The following is a 26,931-nucleotide window of genomic DNA, read 5'->3' as shown; positions in this document are numbered from 1 at the left end:
ATGGGGGTACATATATCCTTTCTGATTGAAGTTTCAGGCTTCTTAGGGTATATTCCTAGAAGTGGGATCACTGGGTCAAATGGAAATTCAATTTTTAATTTTTTGAGGTAACACCATATTGTTTTCCATAATGGCTGCACCAGTCTGCATTCCCACCTGCAGTGTTCTAGAGTTCCTTTTTCTTCACACCCTCGCCAACACTTGTTGTTTGATGATTTGTTGATGGCGGCTATCAACTTACACCATACACAAGAAAAAACTCAAAATGGATAAAAGACTTAAATGTGACTCATGAATCCATAAAAATCCTAGAAGAAAATGTAGGCAACAAAATTTCAGACATTGTATGCAGCAGAATGTTCACTGATACATCACCTAAGGCAACAGAAACAAAGGAGAAAATGAACATATGGGACTACATCAAACTCAAAAGCTTCTGCACAGCAAAAGATACAATCATCAAAATGGAAAGGCAACCCACTGTATGGGAGAGCATAATTGCCAATGCTATATCAGATAAGGGGTTAATTTCCAATGTATATAGAGTGCTCATACAACTCAACAAAAGGAAGACAAAGAACCCGATTTTACTGATCTTTTCAAAGAATCAGTTCTTAGTTTCTTTGATTTTCTTTCTATTGATATCCTGTTTTCAATTTCATTGATTTCTGTTTTATTTATTTATTTTTATCTAATTGTTTATTTCTTTTTAAAAACTTATCTTTATTGTTGAAAGTATTACATATGTACACTCTTTTTTCCCCTATTGACCCCCCTCCATTCTGCTCCTATTTCCACCCAGGCATCCACTGCACTATTGTTCCTGTCCATGGGTTATGCATACAGGCATAAAAGTTCCTTGGTTAATCTCTTCCTGCCCTCCCCCCTTTCCTCTTCCCTCTGAGATTCATCAGTCTGTTTCATGCTTCCATGTCTCTGGATTTATTTTGTTCATCAGTTTATTTTGTACATTTGATTCCATAAACAAGTGAGATCATGGGATACTCATCATTCCATGACTGGCTTATTTCACTTAGCATAATACTCTCCAGGTTCCTCCATGCTGTCTCAAAGGGTAAGAGATCCTTCTTTGTTACAGCTGCATAGTATTCCATTGTATAAATGTACCGCAGCTTTTTTATCCATTCATCTATTGATGGGTACTTGGGCTGTTTCCAGACCTTAGCTATCGTGAAGAGTGCTGCTATGAACATAGGGGTGCATATATTCTTTCTCATTTGTGTTTCAGGATTCTTAGGATATATTTCTAGAAGTGGGATCATTGGGTCAAATGGCAGTTCCATTTTTAGTTTTTGAGGAAACTCCATAATGTCTTCCATAGTGGCTGCATCAGTCTGCATAGTCACCAGCAGTGTACTAGAGTCCCCTTTTCTCCACATCCTCACTAGCACTTATCATTTGTTGACTTGTTGATGGTAGACATTCTGGCAGGTTTGAGGTGATACCTCATTGTCATTTTAATTTGCATCTCTGATGATTAGTGACTAAACATTTTTTCATATGTCTCTTTGGCCATCTATATATCCTCTTTGGAGAAATGTCTATTAAGGTCCTTTGCCCATCTAGTAATTGGATTGTTTGTCTTCCTCTTGTTAAGTTGTATGAGTTCTTTATATAGTTTGGAAATTAACCCCTTATCAGATATATCATTGGCAAATATGTTCTTCCATATAGTGGGGCCCCTTTTCATTTTGTTGATGGTTTCTTTTGCTGTGCAGAAGCTTTTTATTTTGATGTAGTGCCATTTGTTCATTTTTCCTTTGTTTCTCTTACCCTAGGCTATGTTACTGGTGTACTGCTATGTGAGATATCTGAGATTTTGATGCTTATGGTTTCTCCTAGGATTTTTATGCATTTCACAACTTATTGAAGTCTTTTATCCATTTTGAGTTTATTCTTGTTATGGTGTAAGTTGGTGGTCTAGTTTCATTTTTTTTAAATTAGTTTTTATTGTTTTTTTTTTAAAGAGGGTGAAGGGAGAGAGATAGAAACATTGATGTGAGAGAGATACATCAATGGCTGCCTCCTGCATGCCCCCTACTGGGAATCAAGCCCACAACCCAAGCATGTGCCTCAACTGGGAATCAATCAGGGACCTCTCAGTCCATGGGATGATGTTCAATCCACTGAGCCACACCGGCAGGGTTAGTTTCATTTTTTTTGCATGTACCTGTCCAATTTTCCCAACACCATTTATTGAAGAGACTATCTTTACTCCATTGTATGCTCTTGCTTCCTTTGTCAAATATTAATTGAGCATAATGGCTTGGGTTGATTTCTGGGTTCTCTGTACTGTTCTGTTGATCTATATACCTGTTCTTGTGCCAGTACCGGGCTCTTTTGATTACAATGGCTTTGTAGTATTTGATTCCGGTATTGTGATCTCTTCTACTTTGTTCTTTTTTCTCAAGATTGCTGTGACTATTCAGGATCTTTTTTGGTTCTATATAAATTTATTTTTATCTCACTTTTCTGCTTAGTTTTTATTTGTTTTCTTTTTCTAGTTTCTTTTAAAAAATTTTTATCCTCACCCAAGGATTTTTTTCTCTATTTATCTTCAGATAGAGTAGGACGGAGGGAGAGAGAGAAACAACGATGCGAGAGTGACACATCGACTGGTTGTCTCCCACATGACCCCAACCAGGGCCGGGGACGAACCCCAACTGAGGTATGTGCCCTTGACTGGAATTGAACCCATGACTCATTGGTCCATGGGCCGATGCTCTAACCACTGAGAAAAACTGGCCAGGGCCTTTTCCTAAGGTAGAAGCTTAGATTACTGATTTCAGTTCTTTGTTGTTTTCTTTTTTTTTATTTTATTTATTTTTTTTTTTTTTATGAATTTTTATTTATTTTTTTGTTACAGATATTTTACCTTTTTACCCCATTGGCACCCCCCACCCCCACCCCTCCACCCTGTCCCCGGCTTAGTTGTCCATGTCCATTGGTCATGCATACATGCATATAAGTTCGGTGGTTTATCTCTTCCCACCCCCCCACCCCCCATCCCCTCTTCTGAGGGATGTCAGTCTGTGCCCTACTTCCATGTGTCTCGGTCTACTGTATTCCTCAGACTGTTATGTTCATTATATTCCGTATATAAGTGAGATCATGTGGTATTTGTCTTTTTCTGCTTGGCTTCTTTCACTTAGGATAATACTTTCCAGGTCCCTCCATGTCGTCTCAAAGGATAAGAGATCTTTCTTTCTTACCGCTGCATAGTACTCCATTGTGTATATGTACCACAGCTTTTTGATCCATTCGTCTACTGGTGGACACTTGGGCTGTTTCCAGATCTTAGCTATTGTAAATAGTGCTGCTATGAACATGGGGGTACATATATTCTTCCTGATTGGTGTTTCAGGCTTCTTAGGGTATATTCCCAGCAGTGGGATCACTGGGTCAAATGGAAGTTCAATTTTTAATTTTTTGAGGTAGCACCATATTGTTTTCCATAGCGGCTGCACCAGTCTGCATTCCCACCAGCAGTGTATTAGAGTCCCCTTTTCTCCACACCCTCGCCAACACTTGTTGTTTGATGATTTGTTGATGGCGGCCATTCTGACAGGTGTGAGGTGATACCTCATTGTTGTTTTAATTTGCATCTCTCGGATGATTAGTGATGTTGAGCATTTCTTCATATGTCTCTTGGCCATTTGTATGTCCTGTTTGGAGAGGTGTCTATTCAGCTCCTCTGCCCATTTTTTAATTGGGTTCTTTGTCTTCCTTTTGTGGAGTTGTATGAGCTCTCTGTATATATTGGAAATTAACCCCTTATCTGATACATCATTGGCAATGATGTTCTCCCATACAGTGGGTTGCCTTTCCATTTTGATGATCGTTTCTTTTGCTGTGCAGAAGCTTTTTAGTTTGATGTAGTCCCATGTCTTCATTTTCTCCTTTATTTCTGTTGCCTTAGGTGATGTATCAGTGAAAATTCTGCTCCGTATGATGTCCGAAATTTTGTTGCCTACATTTTCTTCTAGAATTTTTATGGATTCACGGGTCACATTTAAGTCTTTTATCCATTTTGAGTTTATTTTTGTGTATGGTGTAAGTTGATGGTCGAGTTTCATTTTTTTGCATGTAGCTGTCCAATTTTCCCAACACCATTTATTAAAGAGGCTGTCTTTACTCCACTGTATGCTCTTGCCACCTTTGTCAAATATTAATTGAGCGTATTGCCTTGGGTCCATTTCTGGGTTTTCAGTTCTGTTCCACTGGTCTATATGCCTGTTCTTGTGCCAGTACCAGGCTGTTTTGGTTACAGTCGCTTTGTAGTATAACCTGATATCTGGTAATGTGATCCCTCCAACTTTGTTCTTCTTTTTCAAGATTGCTGTGGCTATTCGGGGTCTTTTTTGGTTCCATATGAACTTTTGAAGTATTTGTTCTAGTTCTATGAAATATGTCGTTGGTATTTTGATGGGGATTGCATTGAATCTATAGATTGCTTTGGGTAGTATGGACATTTTAATTATGTTAATTCTTCCAATCCATGAACAGGGTATGTTCTTCCACTTTTTTATATCTTCCTCTATTTCTTTTTTCAATGACCTGTAGTTTTCTGCAAATAGGTCCTTTACTTCTTTGGTTAAGTTTATTCCTAGGTATTGTAATTTTTTTGGAGCGATGGTAAATGGGATTGTTTTTTCAGTTTCTCTTTCTGTGAGTTCATCATTGATGTACAAGAATGCCGTCGATTTCTTGACGTTAATTTTGTATCCTGCTACTTTGCCAAATTCATTTATTAAGTCTAATAGATTTTTGATGGAGTCTTTAGGGTTTTCTATGTACAATATCATGTCATCTGCAAATAATGACAGTTTCACTTCCTCCTTTCCAATTTGGATCCCTTTTATTTTTTCTTCATGTCTGATTGCTGTGGCTAAGACTTCCAGTACAATGTTAAACAAGAGTGGCGAAAGTGGACATCCCTGTCTTGTTCCTGTTCTTAATGGAAATGTTTTTAGTTTCTGTCCATTGAGTATGATGTTGGCTGTAGGTCTTTCATATATGGCCTTTATTATGTCGAGATATGATCCCCCTATTCCTACATTGCTGAGCGTTTTTATCAGAAATGGATGCTGGATTTTGTCGAATGCTTTTTCAGCATCTATTGATATGATCATGTGGTTTTTATTCTTCATTTTGTTTATGTGGTGTATCACGTTTATTGATTTGCGAATATTGTACCAGCCTTGCATCCCTGGAATGAATCCCACTTGGTCATGGTGAATAATTTTTTTGATGTATTTCTGGATCCGATTTGCTAGTATTTTGTTCAGGATTTTGGCATCTATGTTCATCAGGGATATTGGCCTGTAGTTTTCTTTCTTCGTAGTGTCTTTTTCTGGTTTTGGAATTAGAATTATGCTGGCCTCATAGAACGTGTTTGGAAGTCTTCCTTCTTCTTGAATTTTTTGAAATAGTTTGAGGAGAATGGGTATTAGTTCTTTTTTGAATGTTCGGTAAAACTCCCCCGTGAAACCATCTGGGCCTGGGCTTTTGTTTGCTGGGAGAGTCTTGATTACCTCTTCAATTTCCTTAGTTGTTATTGGTCTGTTCAAGTTTTCTATCTCTTCCGGGAATAGTTTTGGGAGACTGTGTGTTTCTAGAAATTTGTCCATTTCGCTGAGATTGTCGAATTTGTTGCCATATAGTTGTTCATAGTAGTTGTTAACGATCTTTTGTATTTCCGTGGTGTTGGTTGTTACTTCTCCTCTTTCATTTCTGATTTTGTGTATTTGGGTTCTCTCTCTTTGTTTCTTGGTGAGTCTAGCTAAGGGTCCATCAATCTTGTTTATCTTTTCGAAAAACCAGCTCTTTGTTTCATTGATCCTTTGAATTGTTTTTTTGGTCTCTATGTCATTTATTTCTGCTCTGATCTTTACTATTTCCTTCCTTCTACTTGCTCTGGGGTTTTCTTTTTGTTTGCTTTCTAATTCTTTAAGTTGTGAGGTTAGACAGTCAATTAGAAATTTTTCTTGTTTTTTGAGGTAGGCCTGTAGTGCTATGAACTTCCCTCTCAGAACTGCTTTCGCTGCATCCCATAGATTTTGTGTTGTTGTGTGTTCATTTTCATTGGTTTCCAGGAAGTTTTTGATTTCTTCCTTGATCTCCTCGGTGACCCATTCATTGTTTAATAACATGCTATTTAGCCTCCATGTGTTGAAATGTCTTTGCATGTTCTTGTTGCAATTGATTTCTAGTTTCATGCCATTGTGATCTGAGAAGATGCTTGATATGATTTCAATCTTCTTGAACTTGTAGAGATTTAGTTTGTGTCCTATCATGTGGTCTATCTTTGAGAATGTCCCATGTGCACTTGAGAAGAATGTGTATTCTGTAGTTTTGGGGTGTAATTCTCTGTAGATATCTATTAAATCCATTTGGTCTAGTGCTTCATTTAGAGTCTCTGTTTCCTTGCTAATTTTTTGCCTAGAGGATCTATCCAGTGCTGTCAACGGGGTGTTGAAGTCCCCAGCTATGATTGTATTGTTGTCGATTTCTCCTTGGAAGTCCTCCAGAAGATTTTTAATATATTTTGGTGCTCCTATATTGGGTGCATATATGTTTATCAAGGTTATATCTTCCTGTTGGATAGATCCTTTCAATATTATGTAGTGGCCGTCTTTGTCTCTAGTTATGGTCTTCATTTTGAAATCTATTTTATCAGATATGAGAATTGCTACCCCAGCTTTTTTTTGCTTTCCATTTGCTTGGAAAATTTTTTTCCATCCCTTCACTTTCAACCTATGTGAGTCTTTTGTTGAGAGATGGGTCTCTTGTAAACAACATATAGATGAGTCATGCTTTCTTATCCAATCAGCTACTCTGTGTCTCTTTATGGGAGCATTCAATCCATTTATGTTTAAGGTGATTATTGATATGTACTTATTTATTGCCATTTTTGTTTAGTGTGGTTCTATTTTTGTTCCCATTTCTACTGCTAATTACAGCAGTCCTTTTAACATTTCTTGCAGTGCTGGTTTGGTGCTAATGTATTCCCTTAGCTTTTTTTTGTCTGGGAAGCTCTTTATTTGATCTTCTATTTTGAATGATAGCCTTGCTGGGTAGAGTAGTCTTGGATTCAGATTCTTGTTTTTCATGACTTTGATTACTTCATGTCATTCCCTTCTGGCCTGTAGTGTTTCTTGTGAGAAGTCAGCTGAGAGCCTTATGGGGTTCCCTTTGTAGGTAACCTGTTGCTTATCTCTTGCTGCTTTTAGGATTCTCTCTTTGTCTTTAATTTGTGGCATTTTAATTACTATGTGTCTTGGTGTGGGCCTGTTTGGGTTCTTCTTACTTGGGACTCTCTGTGCTTCTTGAACTTGAATGCCTTCTTCCTTCACCAAATTAGGGAAGTTTTCTCTCACTATTTTTTTGAATATATTCTCTATCCCTTGCTCCTTTTCTTCTTCTTCGGGGACTCCTATGATGCGAATATTATTACGTTTCCAGTTGTCCCATAGTTCTCTTAAGCTGTCTTCCTGTTTTTTAATAGTTTTTTCCTTTTGTTTTTCTGATTGGTTGATTTTTTCTACCCTGTCTTCTAATTCACTGATCCGGTCCTCAGCTTCCCCTACTCTGCTTTTTAAACCTTCCAATGTGTTTTTCATTTCGGATATGTCATTTTTTATGTCTTCTTGTTGGTTTTTAATTTCCATTTGGCTTATTTTCAGTGTCTCTATGTCCTTACTCATGCTGTTCAGCTTCCTCAAGATCATGGCTCTGAATTCTAGCTCTGTTAACATGCCTAATTGCTCCACATTGATCTCATCTTCGGTGGAGGTGGTTTGCTCTTTCATTTGGCTTCTGTTTCTGTGTTTCACCATTTTAGCTATCACTCTGGGCTTTGGAGCCTGTCAAGTTCTCCCTGTGGGTGTTGGTGTTCTGCTGTTTGTGGCTCCCTCTCCTGTGTTTAGATGAGCGAGGGAGGACCCGCGTTGAACACCACTGTCAAGTCTTACTTTCCTGGTTAAAGCTGCCAGCCCAGGAAACGTACTGTTATCCTCTAGCTTTTTGCCTGGAAGCTAGCAGTCTAGGTTAATTGATGAGTTTTGGGTTGTCAGTTGATTGAAAAACTCCCTCTGGTGCTCAGCCAAGGGGCTTTCACGAGGGTGGGGCAGATGCTGGTCCTTAGTGAGCCTCAATTAACACTTCAATGGCCCACAGGGTGGGGTTGGATCTCCGAGGGAGGGGCTGCTGCCTCTCCCCAGAGCCCTGGGAAGAAGCAATGTGGCCACCGTCCTGAGTGGCTGCACTCAGCCAAAGCTCCGAGAGCCCTCCAAACCCCGAGTGTCCCGACACAGTTCCAGTCCAGTCCGCCCTCCCTCCGCCGGAGCCCAAGGTGAGTGGCTGTGGCTGTTTCAGCCTCTGTCCCGGCTCTGCGCTGTGGAGCCGCCTGGGAGTGTAACCCGAGGGCGCTGATCCCAGCTGAGACCGCTGCCGAGCTGCCGACTGTGGGCTCCCAGCCCCGTCTCGCGCCTTCGCAAGCCTACCGGGATGGAGTCAGTGTCCCTCGTTGTATGGTCCTCGCAAGCTTCTTTTCTGTTGGTTTTTCCCGTCGATTTGTCTGTGTTATAGTTGTAATTCCAGTTTGGTTCTGGGAGACGGTCTGTGTAGCTCCGTTCACTCCGCCGCCATTTTTCGGTTCCTGTTGTTTTCTAATATATGCATTCAATGCTCTAAATTATTCTCTAAGCACTATTATTACTGCATCTCACAAATTTTGGTAAGCTTTATTTTCATCTCATTTAGTTAAAAATTTTTAAAATTTAAAATCTTGAGACTTTTTATTTGACCCATTTGTTATTTAGAAGTGTGTTGTTTAATTTCCAAGTTTGGGGCTTTCTATCTGTCCTTCTGCTTCTGATTTCTAGTTTAATTCCATTGGGGCCTGAGAGCATACTATGTATACTTTTTATTCTTTTGTATTTGTTAAGGCATGTTTTATTGACCAGAAAGTGTTTTATCTTGGTAAATGTTCCATGAGAGCTTGAGAAGAACGTATATTCTGCTATTGTTAGATGAAGTGTTCAATAAATGTCAACCAGATCCAGTTATTGATAGTGTTGTTTGGTTTAATTATGGCCTTATTGCTTTTCTGTCTGCTGAATCTTTCAATTACTGATGGAGGGGAGTTAAAGTCTCCAAATATAATAGTGATTCCCCCAGTTGTCCTTGCAGTTCTATTAGTATTTGCCTTACATATTTTGATGTTCTGTTGTTAGGCATATATAAATTAGGGATCATTATGCCTTTTTAGAAAACTGACCCCTTTATCATCATGTAATGCTCTTCTTTATTTCTGATCATTTTTCTTGCTCTGAATTCAGCTTTGTCTGAAATTAATATAGCTGCTCAACTTTCATTTGATTAGTATTAAAGTGGTATAATCTTTCTCCATTCCTTTGCTTTTCAAACACTGTTTTTATATTTAAAGTGGGTTTTTGTAGACAACATAAAGTTGGGTCTTATTTTTTATCCACTCTGACAATCTTCCATTTAATTGGTATATTTAGATCATTTACATTTAAAGTGATTATTGATGTAGTTTGATTTACCATTTTAGTTACCATTTCCTAACAGTATTTCCTAAGGCAGCGATTCTCAACCTGTGGGTGGCAATCCCTTTTGGGGTCAAACAGCCCTTTCACAGGGGTCACCTAAGACACAACAGTAGCAAAATTACAGTTATGAAGTAGCAACAAAAATAATTTTATGGTTGGGGATCACCACAACATGAGGAACTGTATTAAAGGGTCACGGCATTAGGAAAGTTGAGTACCACTGGTAAGGGTATTTGTTGTCCTTGTTCTCATTCGTTCTCTCTCTCTCTCTCTCTCTCTCTCTCTCTCTCTCTCTCTTTTCCTCCCTTCCTTCCTTCTCCCCTCCCTTCCTTCACTGCATCCTTCCTTCTCTCTCTGGTTTTAATTGAGCATTTTATGATTATATTTTCTCTCCTCTCTTAGTATATAAATTATACTTGTATTTAACTCTTCTTTTGCTTGTGTTAGAGTTTGTAGTGAACCAATTTACAACTAATCTAACTCCAGTTTAAATAATGCTGTTACACTAAATGAAATCTCTCATCAACTTAAGAGACAAAATCATACTAGAGAGAAGGGAACTACCTCAAATACAGAGCCAACCCCCACCCCTATTTGAGTCTATAGATGGTAGAAGGATAAAAAATTAAGCTCAGATCTTCCAAAGAGTGTAACTGAGTTTCCCATAGTCTTTCATTGTTGAGGAGATAGGACCTGTCAGGATATCTGAGAAATAGGGAACAATTAGAAGTGAACAAACTAGACATGGATTACTAAAACTGCATTCAGACTAAATCTCTGACTGGATTAATGTGATTAGCTTCTCTCCTTAACTGATTAAAAGAAGGGTAAAAATTCATGGAGCTATATATACATTTAAGATTTGCCTACTTTAGTGGATAAAAGATATTTATATTCATACATAAAAGTATATACTTTATGAATTTTATGAATATATACTTTGAGATACTGTTATAAAACATCTTTTTTTCATATTTGAATTATAATCCTATATATGTACATATGTATATATAATTTTTACTCAGGAGAAAATTATGTAAAACTAATGTTTTTTAAGGCTTTATGGACTAAACAATTTAGGATAACATCTATTTTCACATCTAATTTAATATTATTAGGAGACAGAGTTGAAATGTTTGGTCTCTAATAGAGGACCAAATATTTTTTTCTCTATTTTTCATTTGGTCCAGGGCACTAAAATTTAGAAGACTGGTTATATACAATTCTTAAGAAATTTAAAAATGAATTTCTTATTTAATAAAAGCTAGTTAGGAAAGGTCATCTGGTGTTAAACTCACACCAATCATAAATTTTTCTCTGAATTTACTTGTAAAGCAATATTTAATATGTAAATCATATATTTGAGGACTTATTTAAAACTTCTGTTTTATGAATAACAAATCACTTGACTTTTATATTTATATATTGGATAGAAATTAAACGCTTTTATATTATTTTTCCAGTTATCATGTAAACTGTTTTACTTATAAGATGCCTATAAGAAATTAAATCTTAACATATTTTCTACTTTAAAAATTATTTTAAGTTTAGTCACTTGATTTATTTCATAAATTAATATTCAGCAATTATTTTAACATGATAGAGTGAGAAGTAGTGAATTGGTATATACAGAATGTTGAAAAGTGGTATTTTTTTTATAGGCAGAGCTTCTAGATGCTGCTGCTGGCATTCATGTTCGGTTCAGATTAGGTGGTGTAAGTACAGATGAATTCTTGTAGTTCATTTATAGCACATTTATATGAAATTTAAAAGATGTAAATTTTTGGGAACTTTCCAGAACACTCAGTAAGAGGTGGAGGAGAGGCGGCTTTCTGAGCTGTGCGCAGTATCGTGACCTTTGCAGCTCCTCCACACCTGTCTTGGCGAGCTCCTTGGCTGTCAAAACTGGTGAAAGAAACCACTCACTATGATGTTTTGGGGGTCAAACCCAATGCCACCCAGGAAGAATTGAAAAGGCTTACAGGAGGTTGGCCTTGAAGTACCACCCTGATAAGAATCCAAATGAAGGAGAGAAGTTTAAACAGATTTCTGAAGCTTACAAAGTGCTCTCTGATGCAAAGAAAAGGGAATTATGTGACAAAGGACAAGAGCAAGCAATTAAAGAAGGTGGACCAGGTGGTGGTTTTGGCTTCCTCATGGACATCTTTGATATGTTTTTTGGAGAAGGAGGAAGGATGCAGAGAGAAAGAAGAGGTAAAAATGTCGTGCATCAGCTCTCAGTAAACTTAGATTTATATAATGGTGCAACAAGAAAACTAGCTCTGCAAAAGAATGTGATTTGTGACAAATGTGAAGGCTGAAGTGGTAAGAAAGGAGCAGTAGAGTGCTGTTCCAGTTGCCCAGGTACTGGAATGCAAATAAGAATTCATCAGATAGGGTCAGAAATGGTTCAGCATATTCAGTCTGTGTGCACAGAGTGCCAGGGCCATAGGGAAGGGATCAGTCCTAAAGATAGATGTAAAAGCTACAATGGGCCCTGGCCGGTTTGGCTCAGCGGTTAGAGCATCCGCCTGCGGTCCGGAGAGACCCGGGTTCGGTTCCCGCTAAGGGCATGTACCTCGGTTGCAGTTTGTCCCCGGCCCTGGTTGGTCGTGCGGGTGGCAGCCACTCGATGTGTCCCTTTCACATCGATGTTTCCCTCTCTCTCTCTCTTCCTCTCTCTCCCTCCCACTCTATCTGTGCAAAAAGTGGGAAAATGTCCTCGGGTGAGGATTAAAAAAAAAAAAAAAAAAAAAAAAAAAAAGCTACAATGGAAGGAAGATAGTTCAAGAGAAGAAGATTCTAGAAACTCATATTGATAAACGCATGAAAGATGACCAGACGATAACATTCCATGGTGAAGGAGATCAAGAACTAGGACTGGAACCAGGAGATACTATCATTGTTTTAGATCAGAAGGACCATATTGTTTTCACTTGAGGAGAAGGCTTTTTTGTGAGAATGAACATACAGCTGGTTGAAGCATTGTGTGGCTTCCAAAAGCCAATAGCTACTCTTGACAATAGGACAATAGTCATCACCTCTCATCCAGGTCAATTGTCAAGCATGAAGATATCAAGTGTGTGCTAAATGAAGGCATGCCAGTTTATCATAGACCATATGAAAAGGGTTGCCTAACCATCGAATTTAAGGTAAACTTTCCTGAGAATGGCTTTCTCTCTCCTGATAAACTCTCTTTGCTGGAAAAACTCCTACCTGAAAGGAAGGAAGTAGAAGAGACTGATGAAATAGACCAGATAGAACTGGTGGACTTTGATCCGAATCAAGAAAGACGGCGTTGCCCTGGCAGGTTTGGCTCAGCAGCTGGAGCATCGGCCTTTGGACCAGAGAGTCCCAGGTTCGGTTCCTGCTCGGTTGCAGTTTGTCCCCGACCCCGGTGGGGGTCATGTGGGTGGCGGCCTGTCGATGTGTCTCTCTCATGGTGATGTTTCTCTCTCTCTCTTCCCCCCTCCCTCTCTCCCGCTCTATCTGAAGATAAATGCAAAAGTGTCCTCAGATGAGGATTAAAAAAAAAATAAAAAGAAAGACAGCACCATTGCAATGGAGAAGCATATGAGGATGATGAAGATCATTCTAGGGGTGGTGTTCCGTGTCAGACCTCTTAATGGGGCCAGTGAATAACACTCACTGTTGGCATTTTACATACAGTAGGGAACAAGTGAAGGACTGTAATCATAGTATGCTCACTACTTGCTATTATTTTTGTTTTAATATTCAACTATAATAGTGTTTTGAAAGTTAAATGAAGAATAAACTCAAATATAAAAGCTCTGACTTTGCCCTGTATGTATGACCTAAGTGTGCAAGATAAGTTCAATACCTGTAAAAAGCTACTTAAAAACAATTTTCCCCTAGCATTTGTTAAGTTGTACTTTGTAATTAATGTCAGCTGTGTACATGGAATAGCTTAGACTAAAATGCTAGGTTAGAGTGCTCATACAATTCAACAAAGGAAGACAAAAAACCCAATTAAAAAATGGGCAGAAGAGCAAAATACACACCTCTCCAAACAGGACATACAAATGGCCAAGAGACATATGAAGAAATGCTCAATATCACTAATCATTAGAGAGATGCAAATTAAAACAACTATGAGGTATCACCTCAAACCTGTCAGAATGGCCACCATCAACAAAGCATCAAACAAGTGTTGGTGAGGGTGTGGAGAAAAGGAGACTCTAGTACACTGCTGGTGGGAATGCAGACTGGTGCAGCCACTATGGAAAACACTATGGTGTTATCTCAAAAAAATTAAAAATTGAATTGCCATTTGATCCAGTGATCCCACTTCTAGAAACACCAATCAGAAAGAATATATGTACCCCCATGTTCATAGCAGCACTATTTACAGTAGCTAAGATCTGGAAACAGCCCAAGTGTCTATCAGTAGTTGGATAGATAAAAAAGCTGTGGTACATATACACAATGGAGTACTATGCAGCTGTAAGAAAGATCTCTTATCCTTTGAGACAACATGGAGGGACCTGGAAAGCATTATCCTAAGCAAAACAAGCAAAACAGAGAAAGACAAATATCACTGATTTCACTTATTTCTGGAATATAATGAACATAACAGTCTGAGAAACAGGGTAGGCCCAGAGATGTGGAAGTAGGGTACAGACTGACAATCCTCAAAAGAGGGGGTGGGTGGGTGGGAGATAAACCACAGATCTTATATGCATGTATGCATAACCAATGGACATGGAAAACAAAGCTGGGAATGGGGCGGGGAGGGATGGGGAGGAGGGTGTTAATGGGGGGAAAAAGAGAAACATCTGTAACAAAAATAAATAAATAAAATTCATTTAAAAAATTTAAAAATGTAAATTTTTTAAGTAAACTATTTTGTTATTAAATTACAATGGTCCTTTGAACTTTTCCATCTACAGGATAAATTTCCACCTAACATATACTATAAAATTTTTACTGAGAGACATATTGAAGATCTATGTGCTAATAGCCCTAGAGATTACACAAAACTTTCAGCAAAATATAAATCTCATATTAAAAGTGATAATCTTCAGGAAGGAGATCAGAGTGGCTGGTATCATCGTACAGAGAACAATGGCTGGAGGCCTGTTTCTGATACAGTAAGAAAAAAGAAATATTAATTTTGAATCTTATATATTTATAAACCAATTTATCTTTTCAAAATTTAATTTTAAAATTATATTTTTATGTAGTAAATCCTAGTCATTTAGCTGATAGAAATTGCTTTAAGTTAACTCCTCTAAGGTTACTAATATTTCAAGATATGGGAATATATCTCTTTCTTCCTTACATTTATTTGTACTTTTAGTAATTAGCTTTGATTGAAGCCATTTTTAGATACTCCCTTGTATTCAGCAGTTTGCCATCAAAGCATATTTGAAGAATTTGTTGACTCTATATTAATCCTTAGATTGGAGGTGGGAATTCTTGAGAACAATGTAACATTTTCTCTTACAGAGCTTGTAATAGCAGAGACTAGTGGAAAATCATTAGAAATTTCATGGTGTTGGGAGATTTAACATGTATTTATATTAATTGAACAGAATGATTTTAAATATACATAGTTCCTCATGCATATATATGATTCAGGAACTTTTTTATAGACACTTATGTTTAATCTCCCTTTTGTGGAAAGAATTTCTACCTAAGGATATTTGTAAGCTTACGTTTTATAGGTTAACATGCTCCAGATGTCTGTTTATATTGCCTCAAGTATCTTAATCAAATCCTCAATCTCTGGAAGACAGATTATAGAATGTGTTATGTTGAATATACTAAGTATGAAAAGTGAAAAGGATCAAGGTATGTGGTCATTCATTCATTCAACAAATTTTATTGCATACTAAGCATGTGTCTGGCATTGTACCAAATACTAGAGATACAATAGTAAATGAGAATAGTTGCTCTCCTCAAGTAGTTTGCCTTTTCATTAGGGAGACATTTAGTACACATGATATTTCAATATAATGTAGTAAATATGTGGTTTAATAGTGGCAAATACAGAATGTTGTGGGGAATAGCAAACTCTCCTCATTAATGTGTGTGTGTGTGGCGGGGGGGATGAATCAGAAGTAGGAAAATAGACAACCAGTTAGGATAAAGTGTTGTACAGGGGAAACCACAAACACTTAGGACCCAATGGTGAGACTTCTGTGTTCTTGGAGGGTGCCCCTACTCCTTAGGGATCAGAGTCTTCAGAAGCCACCAGCACTAAGAGTAGGTCAGGTGTGTTCTTACGAGAAACTTAATACTCTTAGAATATCTCTATTCATTTATTCATTCAACACATACTTAAGTATCTCAGTATACTAGTACTTTGTCAGTCTTTCTGTGCATGTGCCTCGGAAGGCTCAGTGTGCTATTCACCTGTCACTGAATTAGAAATACCTTAAAAGGGTCTATCTAATCCTCTATTTCTATCTCAGCATATTCCAATTGAGCACAAAAAAGTTCTTGTCTGTAGTCAGATAACCTCACAATTAGTATTTCAACATTTAGTGTATTCATTTTTTATTTCTCAATAGTTTTGGATGTCACCTGAAGATGCAGTGGTGGGAGACAAAAAGGAAAGCAAATTTCATTTCTCTAAACTGAAGAGAAGGCAAGATATGGAAAAGAAAAGAAAAATTAGAAAAATAGAATGGATGAGGCAAATGTAAGTTGAAAGACTTACTAAAGAAGTATATAGTATTTTAAGATTTTAAATTGTTTCTATTACTACTAAAATAATTGTTATTTTAAAAAGAAAATGTAAAGTTACAGTTATATTTTTAAAAATACATAAAAAACATTTAAAAAATGCCTACTATGTGCCAGACATAGTTGAGCTTCAGGAAGTAATTTAAAAAAGACATGCTATCTTGGTCCTCAAGGAAGTCACATTCTATTGAAACATCAGATATGAAAAGGAGCATTTACTCTTATATATCAATAACTTTCATTTGGCCCACTCAACACTTCTCTCTGCCTTATGAGACTGTACAGATTGTACTAAAAGTCATTCTGGTATCTAACAAATGTTAAAAGCAAGTGTCAAAAAATCAAATTGTTTCCAAGTTTACTTGACTGCATACCAGAACAAAGCCCCCAAATATTTAAAAGAATACAAAAACCTCCAGTACCTAAAATCATATGAAATTCACAATGTCTACTATATAGTAATCAAATACCAGGCATGCAAAGAGGCAGGAAAATAGATCCCATGTGAGGAGAGAAATTGATCAATAGCAGCAGACCCGCCAAAAAAATATTTTAAAAATGAAAATGAAAGAAAAACTTTTCAGACAAACAAAAGCTCTATTCTCTCATCACACAGATCAGCACAAAAAAATGTTAAAGTTCAGGCAGAAGATGACTCTAGGTTGAAATCTGAATCCTTACAAGAATGAAGAATACCAAAAATAATTACAAAACTATAATATAAGCATATTACACAATTACTAAATAAAGTAAAAAAATTTTAAGGTAATTTGCTAGTTAAAGCAGAAACAATGACAATGTGTTATGGTATTTATTAATTTATAGTAGAGCAGAATAAAATGTATGATTACAATACCACAAAGGTTGAGAGGTGAAATGGAAATACACTGTTAGAAGTTCCTTATACTACATATGAAGTGATATAATGTTGCTTAAAGGTAGACCATGGTAATTAAACATGTATACTACAAACCCTGAAGCAACCATAAAATCAACAATAACAAAGATGTAAGTCTAATAAGCCAATAATGGAGATACAATAAAATAATAAAAAAACAATCAATTAATCCAAGACAAGGCTGAAAAAAGAGAAAAGGAAATTAAGAACAGACAGGACAAATAGAAAACAAATAGCATGACGTAGATTAAAATGAACCATATATCACTAATCATATTAAATGTAAATGGTCTATATGTTATATACAAGAATTAACTTTAAATGTTAACTAGAAATAGATTAAAAGTAAAAGCATGGAAAAGGGTCTAACAGTAATCAAAAGAAAGCTGGAGTGACTATATTAATGTCTAACAAAGTAGATTTCAAAGCAAAGTACATTTCCAGAGATAAAAAGTGTCATTTAAAGTAATAAAGGTGTAAATTCATCAAGAGGATATAATCCTAAACACTTGTTTCCATAATAAAAGAGCTCTAAAATACATGAAACAAAACCAATAGTATTGACAGGAGAAATAGATATATCCAAAATTATAATAGAGATTTCAAAACAGTTTTCTTAGTAATTGATATAAGTGGATGATAAATTAGTAAAGATATAGAAGACTTGAGCAACACTATCAACTGACTTGACATTTTTTTTTGTAATTGCCATTTATAGAGCACTGCACCCAACAACATAAACTATATTGTTTTCAAGTGAACGTGAAACATTCATGAAGATAAACTGTATTCTGGGCCATAAAAAAACATCCACTAGTGTAAAACATTAAAATCAGAGAAAGGTAGTTCTCGATCACCATGGAATTAAAAAGAAATTTTAAAAAAAGATAGAATTAATAACAAAAACAATTTTTGGAAAACTCCAAATCTTTGGATATTAAATAGCATACTTCTAAATAATCCATGAGTCAAAGAAGTCACAAGGGAAATTTGAAAATATTTTTGACTTAATGAAAATGAAAATACAACATATCAAAACTGGAGGATGCAGCTAAAGCAGTACTTACAGAGAAACCTATAGGATTACATATATTTAGAAAGGAGAAAGATCTCAAATCAATGATCTAAGCTCAGCAGAAATCAATGACATTACAAACAGAAAACTATCAGAGAAAATCACTGAAATCAAAACTTGTTTCCTTTGAAAAGAGCAATGCAATTTATAAACCTGTTAATAAATGTGTATAAAGAGAGAGAACACATGCAAATAAGAAATTTCAGAAATGAAAGCAGATACTACTATAGACCCTACAAACATGAAAACAATATAGATGTATCATTAACTTAATGCCCACAAACTTGAAAAATTAAGTGAAAGAATAATTCATTGAAAGATATAACCCATAGCTCATTCAAAAACAACAAAGATAACATGAATAGTCTTATATCTATTAAAGGATTTGAATTTGTACTTTTAAAAAATTCCCACAAAAACTCAAGTCCAGATAGATTTGCTGGTGAATTCTAGCAAAAATTTATGAAAGACGTAATACAAATTGTACACAAATATTTTCAGAAAAAGGAGGGAACACATCCTAAAATTTCTATAAGGTATTACCAGATATAAAACCACTCAAAGCTTAGAATAAAAATATAAGAAAATAACAAACAATATATCTCATGAACGTAGATAAAGGATAATAAATAACATGGAGTTTATCCCAGGAATACAAAGTTGGCTTAACATCTGGAAATCAGTCAATGCCATTCACATTAACAGACTTAAAAAGAAACTTACATAAGATCAATCTCAATAGAAGCAGAAAAAGTACTTACAAAAATCAACAATCATTCATAATAAAAACTCTTGGCAAACTAGGACTAAAAGAAAGAACCTTCTCAACCTGATAAAGGGCATCTATAAAACACCTACAGCTAGCCCTGGCCAGTGTGGCTAAGTGGTTAGAGCATCAGCATATATTTGTATTGATTTTTTTTTAGAGAGAGTAGGGGAGGGTGAGAGAGATAGAAACATCCATGAGAGAACATGCACACCCTCTAGTGGGCGTCGAGCTCACAACCCAGGCATGTGCCTTAATCAGTAATCGAACTTGTGACCAGTTGATGCATGGGATGATGCTCAATCCACTAAGCCACACAGGCTGGGCTATAACTCCCTTTAAAATAAAGTCCGAGAACAAAAATAGATATCTGAATTGTTGTATATCACCATTTAAAAGGAAAAAGAAGCCCTGGCTGGTGTGGCTCATTTGGTTGGAGTGTCATCCCATAGAATGAAAGGGTCTCAGTCAGGGCCCATACCTGTGTTTCAGGTTCAGTTCCAGTCAGAAAGCTCATGAGAGGAAGCCAATTGATGTTTTTCCTTCTCTCAAAAATCAATCAATCAATAAAAGGAAAAAAGAGTATCACCCAATTTCCAAATCTAATCTTAAGTGTCTGTATATATTTGAGAAGGTAAAACATGGAGGAACACATAAAAAATGCATTCACCTCCAGCCTTCCAGAAGTTTCTGATTTCTAAATGTATTTTTGTTGTGGCATGAGCATTAGTCAATCAATCTGGGCCAATGGGTATGATCATTTATTTTTTCATTTAGTACATGTCTACTGAGTGCCTTAGGGAAAAGAGTATAGAAGTGGAAGATTGCAAGTTCCATGAGGGAATTTCACCTCTGTACAGATTGCTTTGCAAACAGAGGACACTCAATAAACATTAAGTGAAGAAAAATTGTGAAATCATACTTTCTTACAATCTGTGCTCTTACTAACCAATATAAATTAAGAAGATGTTCCTGCTTCTGTAAAATGCATTTGCTCTCATAAATCATTGTCTATTTAAAGTCTGACAAAGCAGATACTTCTTGAAGGCAGGGATATATTTTGTCACTGTCACATCTTTTGCCATCCAGGATTGTGTAAGCCTTCTTTTATTGAATGCTTACTGTGTGTCAGTGATTGTTGTAAATGCTTTACAGGATATACACTTCTAAACCTCTCAAGAATGCTAGGTGGAGGTAGTATAATGATTGCCATCTTAAGGAAGAGGACATGGAGGCCCAGAAAGGCTAGATCGTTTGGCAAAGTTTCTATAGCTAGTAAATCACAGAAGGAAGAGTCAAAGCCAGATGGTTCAATACCAGATCCTAGCTCTACACCACCACTGTGCCACTTCCTAATAAATATCAAATTAATAAATAAATACAATGTCAGGATAGGTTAACCTTTAAAATAAAATATCAATGTAGATCTTAAAATGAAAAACAATAAAAAAGTGCTATATTCTAATATTCTTGATAAGGACAACTTCTGTCTACTCAGCTTATGTTTGCTGGATGCATTAATTTATGTGCTCAGGCTAATAAAAGAAAAAAGTACTACAGAAGTCTGGGCTTGAAGTCAGATTTGAACACTGGCTCTGATATACATTTACTATATACATGATCTTGAACAAATTCTTAATTTCTCACCCATAGAATGGGAATAAAAATAGCTGTCTTTTTCAAGAGAATGAAACAAAATGATATATGAAAAGTACTTGAGCCCTGGCCGGTTTGGCTCAGCGGTTGGAGCGTCGGCCTACGGTCCAGAGAGACCCGGGTTCGGTTCCCGCTAAGGGCACGTACCTCGGTTGCAGTTTGTCCCCGGCCCTGGTTGGTCGTGCGGGTGGCAGCCACTCGATGTGTCCCTTCACATCGATGTTTCTCTCTCTCTCTCTCTTCCTCTCTCTCCCTCCCACTCTATCTGAACAACAACAACAACAACAACAAAAAGGAAAAATGTCCTCGGATGAGGATAAAAAAAAAAAAGTAAAAGAAAAGTACTTGACATAAAACAGTTATCAATATCTCTCTTCTCTTTATCTTTTCCTCTCATTCTCTTCCCTTCCCTCTTCCTATTTGTTATTATCCATAGGACCTTCTAAAAGTCACTCAACTCTTCTAGAATTTCCTTATCTCTAAGACAATTGGGTTAGTTGCCCTGGCCAGTATGGCTCAGTGGTGAGCATTGGCCCACACACCAAAGGGTCTCAGGTTTTTGTTTTTTTTTAATCCTGACCCGAGGACATTTTTCCATTTTTTGTTCAGATAGAGCAGGAGGGAGAGAGAGGAAGAGAGAGAGAGAGAGAGAAACATCGATGTGAAGGGACACATCGAGTGGCTGCCACCCGCACGACCAACCAGGGCCGGGGACAAGCTGCAACCGAGGTACGTGCCCTTAGCAGGAACCGAACCCGGGTCTCTCTGTACCGCAGGCCAACGCTCTACCCGCTGAGCCAAACCGGCCAGGGCAGGGTCTCAGATTTGATTCCCAGTCAAGGGCATGTACCTGGGCTGCAGGTTCAATCCCAGGCCCACTTGGAGTTGTGCAGGAGGCAACCAATTGATGCCTCTCTCTCTCTCACATTGATGTTTCTCTTGTCTCTCCCCACCCTTTCTCCCTTCTACTCTCTAAAAAAAAAAAAAAAAAAATCAATGGAATAAAAATAAATCTGGCGAGGATTAACAAAAATAAATAAAACAAACAAAACAAGTGGGCTAGTTATTTAGTCTCCAAGATCCTTTGATTCTATACTTCTATGATTCAGTGATATAATACCTTAGTTTTTCTTTGTATCATAAAAATCCAACTTACTGAGAGGTAATCTTGAAATGAGGCTTCTCTTGTTAGTGTGATTAAGTTGCTTTGTTTTTTCCAAAAGATCCCATCACACAGAACTTGGTTTAGAGGTATTTTTAGAGTAAAAATTTGGTTTGTATTTAAATAGTACTACAACAATATATATTAACTGCTCCTACTAGTAATCACCTGTGCCAAAGGATTTATGTCTCTCTTCCTTTCCTCTCTTTAGGTACTATGGAGGACACCTGGAGGCCAAGTCAACAAACCAGGAAACTCTAGGTTTAATTCACACTGCAACAAAAGGGCTAATACAATCTATTGAAGATGGTGGAATAGATTCTGTGATGGAATGGGAAGTGGATGAAGTGCTGAACTGGACAAATACACTAAACTTTGATGAGTAAATACATGTTGCTGTTCTTGGGGCACAAGGGCAGGCACCGTATTTTTCTTCCTAGTATTTTCCACTCCCACGTTGAATCTAGGGGACCACAAACTTAATCTCCCTCCCCCAAATGTGTGTGTATTACTTGTCTAAGTAATAAAGAAGAAACAAGGGAGAACAATATAAAAGTGATAGAAAAAAAGAAAATGAGATGTTCTTTATTGTTAGACTTTATTCTTAGGCCTTAGTCTAAATCTGCTTTATTTCTTACTTTGGGATTTAAAAACAAGGCTAAGGAAATTAATAATAAGAATTTCCTTAATGTATAGTCCTTGATCTTCCCATGTGGGGCATTAAAAAGTTATAATTTTTCAGTGACATACTATGGCCTTGGAAAATATTTTTAGAATTATTTTGTGCATGATGGAAATTTAAAAATATTTAATATAACCAGCAGGGAAATTCAAGATAAAACCATGAGTTCTTACTTCAGACCCACTAAGATGGCTACAATTAAATAGACAGATAGTAACGTCTTGGCAAGGAGGTGGAGGAATTGGAACCTTTATATACTGCCAATGGAAATGTACAATGGTGCAGTCATTTTGGAAAACAGTCTGGCAGTTTCTCAAATGGTTAAACATGAAGTTGCCATATGATTGAGCAATTCCAGTCCTCAGTATATATGTACAAGAAAAATGAACACATATCCATGCAAAAATTTGTACATAAATGTTCATAGTAGTATTAGTCAGAATATAACCAAAAAGTAGAAACAACTCAAATATTCATTAACTGATGAATGGGTAAATAAAATGTGGTACATCCATACTATGGAATATTATTCTGCAATAAAAAGAAATGCTAATAAATGCTACAATAGTGATCAACCTGCTAAGTGAAGGAAGCCAATCAAAAAGGACCACATACTGTATAATTTCGTTTATATGTAAAGTCCAGAAAAGGCAAATCTGTAGAGAGAGAAAGTAGATTAGTGGATACCTAGGGCTGGGAGACTTATGGAGATTGGAAGGTGATGTCTAAAGGGTACAGTTTCTTTCTGGAGAAAGGAAAATGTTCTAAAATTGATCTTGGTGATGGATGCACAACCCTGTGGGTACACTAAAGCCACTGAATTATATGCTTTATTTATTTATTTAAATTAATTATTTATTTTCTTAATCCTCACCCAAGGATACATTTCCATTTTATCTTCAGGTAGAGTGGAAGGGACGGGGAGAGAGGGAGAGAGAAACACGGATGTGAGAGGACTCAATGACTGGTTGCCTCCTGCACGACCCCAAACCACAACCAAGGTACATGCCCTTGACCAGAATCGAACCCGAGATTCATTGGTCTGTGGGCCAACACTCTAACCGCTGAGCCAAACCGGCCAAGGAAGCAAGGATGTTTTTTCCATTGCTTTTTCAGATAGAGTGGGAGAGAGAGAGAAATATCAATGTGAGAATGATACATTGATTGGTTGCCTCCCACAGGACCCTGACCAGGACCAGGGACTGAACCACAACTGAGGTACATGCCCTTGACCAGAATTGAACCTGAGACTCTTTGGTCCACGGGCCAAACCAGCCAGGGCCTGAATTGTACATTTTAAATGGGAAGACTGTATGGTATGTGAATTATATCTCAAAAAGCTTTTAAATATATTGAATATTTACTCAGCTACAATAAGGAATGTAAATATTGCATGGATGAAAAGGTAGAAAAATTAAAATGATAGTATGAGTAAAGAAATATAAGAAAAAGGAAGAAATTAGAAAGATAAGAAAATGAGATAGGAAAAATCATTATGTCATTGAACAAGAGAACAGGAAGAGAATCCAAGAGGAATCAGAGAAGAGAATAATGAGAAAAGGAAAGATGACAAAAGGAGAAAAAAAGAATGACTAAGAAAAAAAAGGAAAAGAATAAAAAAAAACAAAAAACAAGATATTGATAGGAAGGATATTTTAGAAAATAAAAAGGGTAAGATAAGAAATAAAGAATTAATTATGCATAGTAAATAGATGCTTTCAAATATTCTGGCCCTCCCTGGCCAGTTTGGCTCAGCAGTTAGAGTGTCTACCTGTGGACCAAAACGTCCCGGGTTCAATTCCAGCCAAGGGCACGAACCCTGGTTGCAGTTTGTCCCTGGCCCTGGTCAGGGTCATGTGGGAGGCAACCAGTCGATATGTCCCTCTCACGTGGATGTTTTTCTCTCTTTCCCTCCCACTTTATCTGAAGATAAATGGAAAAATATCCTTGGGTGAGGATTTAAAAAAATTTTTTGTAATAAGTAAATAGTAAAAAGAGATTGTTACGATTCAGTAACACCAATATCTTCTCCAGACCATAATATTGGGATTCCCTATAGACAGCACACCTGTGATTTTGGGGACACTGAGTAAATACAGATGGTAATAATTATGCAAGGAATGACATCCAAAGAAAGGCACTCTATTGCTGTACTTTTTTTTTTTTTACTTTTTAAAAAATCGGAAGTATATTTTATTTACATTCAATATTATTTTGTAATCATTTCAGGTGTACAGCATAGTGGTTAGACATCATATACTTTATGTAATGTTGTACTTCTACTTTTTTTCCTAAGTAAAAATCGCTGGGTAAAAGAATGGAAGGAAGAAAGGGAGAGAAGTAAGGTGAGGTTCATTTTCAATGAGCTTCTGAGGGCAGGATAGAGAATTTTCTCAGTGAGCTTTAGAAATCCTATTTGCTTTTCCTGTACACATTTGACTAACCAAGCAAAAGGCCAACAAACTTTAGTGAAAGATTACCCAAAAATCCACACCCAAGAGCCTATATTCCATCACTATTGGAATACAAAAGGAAATCTGTAATACAGTTAAGTTCAAAGTCCAGTGTCATCCACCACACCCTTCTCTGGCAGGTGATGACATTCCTAATGGTCTCTGTGGAAGAAAGGATAAAAACAATAAACCAGTTAAGACTTGACATAGTTTTTTCCATCATACACTCTATGTGGGTTTGCATGAATACAACTAGCTTGCCATTTTTTAAAAATGCAGATACCTCATGTTTCCAAATTATGTACAACTCAGTTTATTCTCTCACTTAAACAGTATCCTAATTTGGAACCAACTTTGAACTCTTTTTTTTTTTTTGTATCCTCACCCGAGGACATTTTTCCATTTTTTGTTCAGATAGAGCGGGAGGGAGAGAGAGAGAGAGAGAAACATCGATGTGAAGGGACACATCGAGTGGCTGCCACCTGCACGACCAACCAGGGCCGGGGACAAACTGCAACCGAGGTACGTGCCCTTAGCGGGAACCGAACCCGGGTCTCTCTGTACCGCAGGCCGATGCTCCAACCGCTGAGCCAAACCGGCCAGGGCCCAACTTTGAACTCTTTAAAAACATGTTTTTCTATTGAGCTCTGGACAACAAATATTTCATATAGAATCCAGCATTATTATTTGGGAATATTTCAGTACATTACTAATCCTAAATTACTGATTATCTCAGGCAAGACCAAATTTTGCAGAGGTCTTCCCCTAGCTGACAACGGACATGAAGTGTAAGCCAGCACCTTCTTCCCAGTGCATTTATGTTCTCCACAGTCTACTTTCCTGTTAGATGTTTGCAGTCATTTAGATGTTTGTAACTGGCTTAATGCCACCTTGTTTGACAAGAATTTCAGAGTCTCACATTTTTCTTCAGGAGAATTGCTAGCCACTAATTCCTTGGAGAGTATTCTTCAAAATCTGTGAACAGTTTTCAATAGTCAGACCATTAGAATGACATAAATGGGCTGAGCACTCAATATTGATACAAACCAGGTTCCCCAGCGACTTGTGCTACCCCTCATCATGAGGATTCTACTCTCCTGGGAGGGAGCCATGTGCATCTTCAGGTGCACATTGAAACAGCATCAACTGCACACAGTGTTATTGCAATTCTGAAGAATGGATAGAGCCAACTTCTCTCTCGCACTCAAGGACACTGAGTACTGTGGCAAATATTGCAATATGTAGAGATATGTTGCTGCAGGCACTCAGAATGTAAGACAGCCTGTGCATCACCATCACTGAGTTACCCACAATGCTGCATATTGGCTACTATGACTGCTACTGTCATCGATCCTGTTGGATTTTCAGGGGCATATTCTCTATCTACCAGATGTTCCTCCTCGAGAATCTTAATTTTCAAACTGAATTTTGAAATAACCTGTTAAGTGATCAGCAGATATTCTATAGTTTCCAGATATTCTATTAACCATGTTGGTGAGAGATCTTTGCCTGTTTGTGAGGGGTAGTATCTATATCTGAAGCTGTTCCTTTGATTTCTAGGACATGGAGTTATGTGGCCTTTCTGGTTAGGGATTTTCCCAGACCATTAAAATGTTAAATTTGTACTCCTGAGGAATTTATTGTAGATTCCTCATATACATTATTCTGTAATTATTATTTTAAAAAATTACAGAAACTTCTCAGTGAGAAAGACAAATTACCTCTATGATATGAGCAGTATAGTCATGCTATCATCAAACTGTTGCTTCTATTTGTTTTAAATTTTTTTTTTTTATTGATCTTTAGAGAAAGAGGAAGGAAGAGGGAGAGAGAGAGATAGATAGAAACATCAATGAGAGAGAACACAGATTGGCCACTTCCCGCATGCCCCTACTGGGGATTGGGCCCAAAACCTGGGCATGTGCCCTGATG

General features: G+C 37.0%; 1 protein-coding gene and 1 pseudogene across 1 annotated transcript in view; both read left to right on the top strand.

Moving 5' to 3' along the window:
• The window catches only part of CUNH11orf65 (chromosome unknown C11orf65 homolog), a 111,812-nt gene that overhangs the window by 74,539 nt on the left and 10,342 nt on the right, over positions 1 to 26,931 (top strand). The window contains exons 5-8 of the mRNA XM_036259486.1: positions 11,258 to 11,311; positions 14,507 to 14,707; positions 16,133 to 16,263; positions 22,076 to 22,246. Of these exons, the coding sequence (XP_036115379.1) occupies positions 11,258 to 11,311; positions 14,507 to 14,707; positions 16,133 to 16,263; positions 22,076 to 22,246 (557 nt within the window). The remainder of the gene's footprint in view (positions 1 to 11,257; positions 11,312 to 14,506; positions 14,708 to 16,132; positions 16,264 to 22,075; positions 22,247 to 26,931) is intronic.
• Positions 11,322 to 13,222, top strand: LOC118627707 (annotated as a pseudogene).

This window comes from Molossus molossus, unplaced genomic scaffold (genome assembly GCF_014108415.1).
Source record: "Molossus molossus isolate mMolMol1 unplaced genomic scaffold, mMolMol1.p scaffold_m16_p_13, whole genome shotgun sequence".
Taxonomy (NCBI): domain Eukaryota; kingdom Metazoa; phylum Chordata; class Mammalia; order Chiroptera; family Molossidae; genus Molossus; species Molossus molossus.
The sequence above is the reverse complement of the archived record's forward strand: the minus strand, read 5'-3'. Positions and strand labels throughout refer to the sequence as shown.